General features: G+C 31.0%; 1 protein-coding gene across 1 annotated transcript in view; it reads right to left on the reverse strand.

Moving 5' to 3' along the window:
- Window positions 1-207, reverse strand: part of LOC112091775 — a 4,615-nt gene extending 4,408 nt beyond the window's left edge. Inside the window, exon 1 of the mRNA XM_024166220.1 lies at window positions 9-207. Within this exon, the coding sequence (XP_024021988.1) occupies window positions 9-207 (199 nt within the window). The remainder of the gene's footprint in view (window positions 1-8) is intronic.
- Between the last annotated feature and the right edge of the window lie 1,758 nt (window positions 208-1,965).

Raw genomic sequence — 1,965 nt, forward strand, 5'->3', positions numbered from 1 at the left:
GGCCGCGCCGCTCTTTTCCCGCTCCAAAAGCTCTTCGAACTTCTCCCGAAGCGAGTTCCGAGTCGTGTTGAAGTGTTCGTCGAGATCCTTCCACTGGAGCGTCAGCAGGAGGACTGTGGAGGCTTCCGAGTGAAGCGCCTCGTACGCTTTGCAGAGACTGACCTGCTTCAACTCCGATATTTTCATATCCGACTCTATCTTCTCCATTTGTGTCGGTGATTCCGCCATTGGAGGACGATGGCAAAACCCTAGGGAGAAATCAACGCGACAAGAAGGATTTCAGACACTGTAAGACTCGGATTCCAATATTCCAATAAATAATGTATAAGATATGCAAGAGAATGACGGCCGAATGTAAATAACCCTATACATATACACACATGCGAATGTGTGTATATATTTTTTGGAATAATTCCAAAGGGATAAAATATGGAAATCGATGAAGATCGTGATTCGTGTACGGTGTACCAGGGCCACGTTTGACATGTTTTCTCATATCGTGCAATATTGAGGAAGTTGCAAAATATATAAATGGAGAGATTTACGTTTGATATATTAATAAGTTAAATTTTTTAATTATTAAATTTGTGTTTATGTGATTTATGTAAAGTGATGGATAAAAAATTTAATTTATTAATATATTACGTACTAAAAAAGACATTCTATTAAAAAATATAATAAATTATTAGAGATTTTTGACCTTTTGAAACTTTTTCAATTTAGTTATCATTTTTCATTTCTTATAAAGTTTGCTCCTTTATGAGAATTAAAGAAAAAAAATTGACCCAGCTGTTTATTTTTAAGAGATTTTTTAATACGTCAGTGTATCGGTAGATTAAATTTTTTTAACTGTTGGATTTGAGTGTTTTTTTGTATTTTACGTGATTTTATATATATCTAATAATTTAAAAACTTGACTTATAGTGTGTTAGTGTACCAGAAAATATTCTTTTATTTTTTTTAATATTCTCTCTTTAGAATTTCTTAGATTTTTTAGGGGGGAAAAAAAAAAAGAGTAATAGTTGGTGAAGCTAATGAGATTCCTTGAAGATGGTTTTAAATGCTGTACAAGAATATCTTTATCTTATGCCTTCTGTAAAATATAAAGGACTCTATAATGAAATATGTTAATTAAACCTAAGTAAAATGTAATAAACATTTTAAAGAAAATATCAACCGTGGATCTAGCTGTTAATTTATCATTTAATGTTAAACCTTAATTATTCCTTCCAACAAAATTGAAATCCTAACAATTAGCACGCAAAAATTCCCAAACAAAGCCTAAGTTTTAACAATATTAACTATAATCCGATCTTTACTAGAATTACTATTTTGAAAAGATTAATTTCTTTTTTTTTCTTCTCAATTATGCATTTGATAAATTGCTACCTAGAGAAATTAATCTTCTGTACAATGTCGTCCCATGCATGCAACGTGACCAAAACCCCACGCCTACCTCGAGTCACCACGTGAGCAGCACCCACCCTACCTAAAATGTCTGTTAAAATATTATTAAGGCATGATCGGTAAGATTTATGATACGTACTGAAAGTCTTTACTAAGTTTTAACAACATTAACTATAATCCAATCTTTACTAAATTTATTGTTTTGAAAAGATTAATTTCTTTACTTTTTTTCTCATCATGCATTCGATAAATTGCTACCTAAATATTAGAGTAAGAAAATCTACTTTGTATTTAAAAAATAAAGCAATAAAAAATCACAAATGAAACAGAAATGGAATCACGTCCCACGATGATTTTGTTAGACTGCTTTGTTTTTGTCCCGTTTATTTCGCTGATTCGAGTTTAGAATTCGAGTTTTGCTACAGTAAAAAACTCTCACAAACAATCACATCTAACTTTTTTACTACAGTAAAAAATTTTCACATAAAATTACATCTCAACTCAAATTAAAAAGCTCTCACACTTCCAAAAGTAAGTGTATAATAGTACTTTCTTAAA

Source organism: Morus notabilis, unplaced genomic scaffold (genome assembly GCF_000414095.1).
Source record: "Morus notabilis unplaced genomic scaffold, ASM41409v2 Scaffold724, whole genome shotgun sequence".
Taxonomy (NCBI): domain Eukaryota; kingdom Viridiplantae; phylum Streptophyta; class Magnoliopsida; order Rosales; family Moraceae; genus Morus; species Morus notabilis.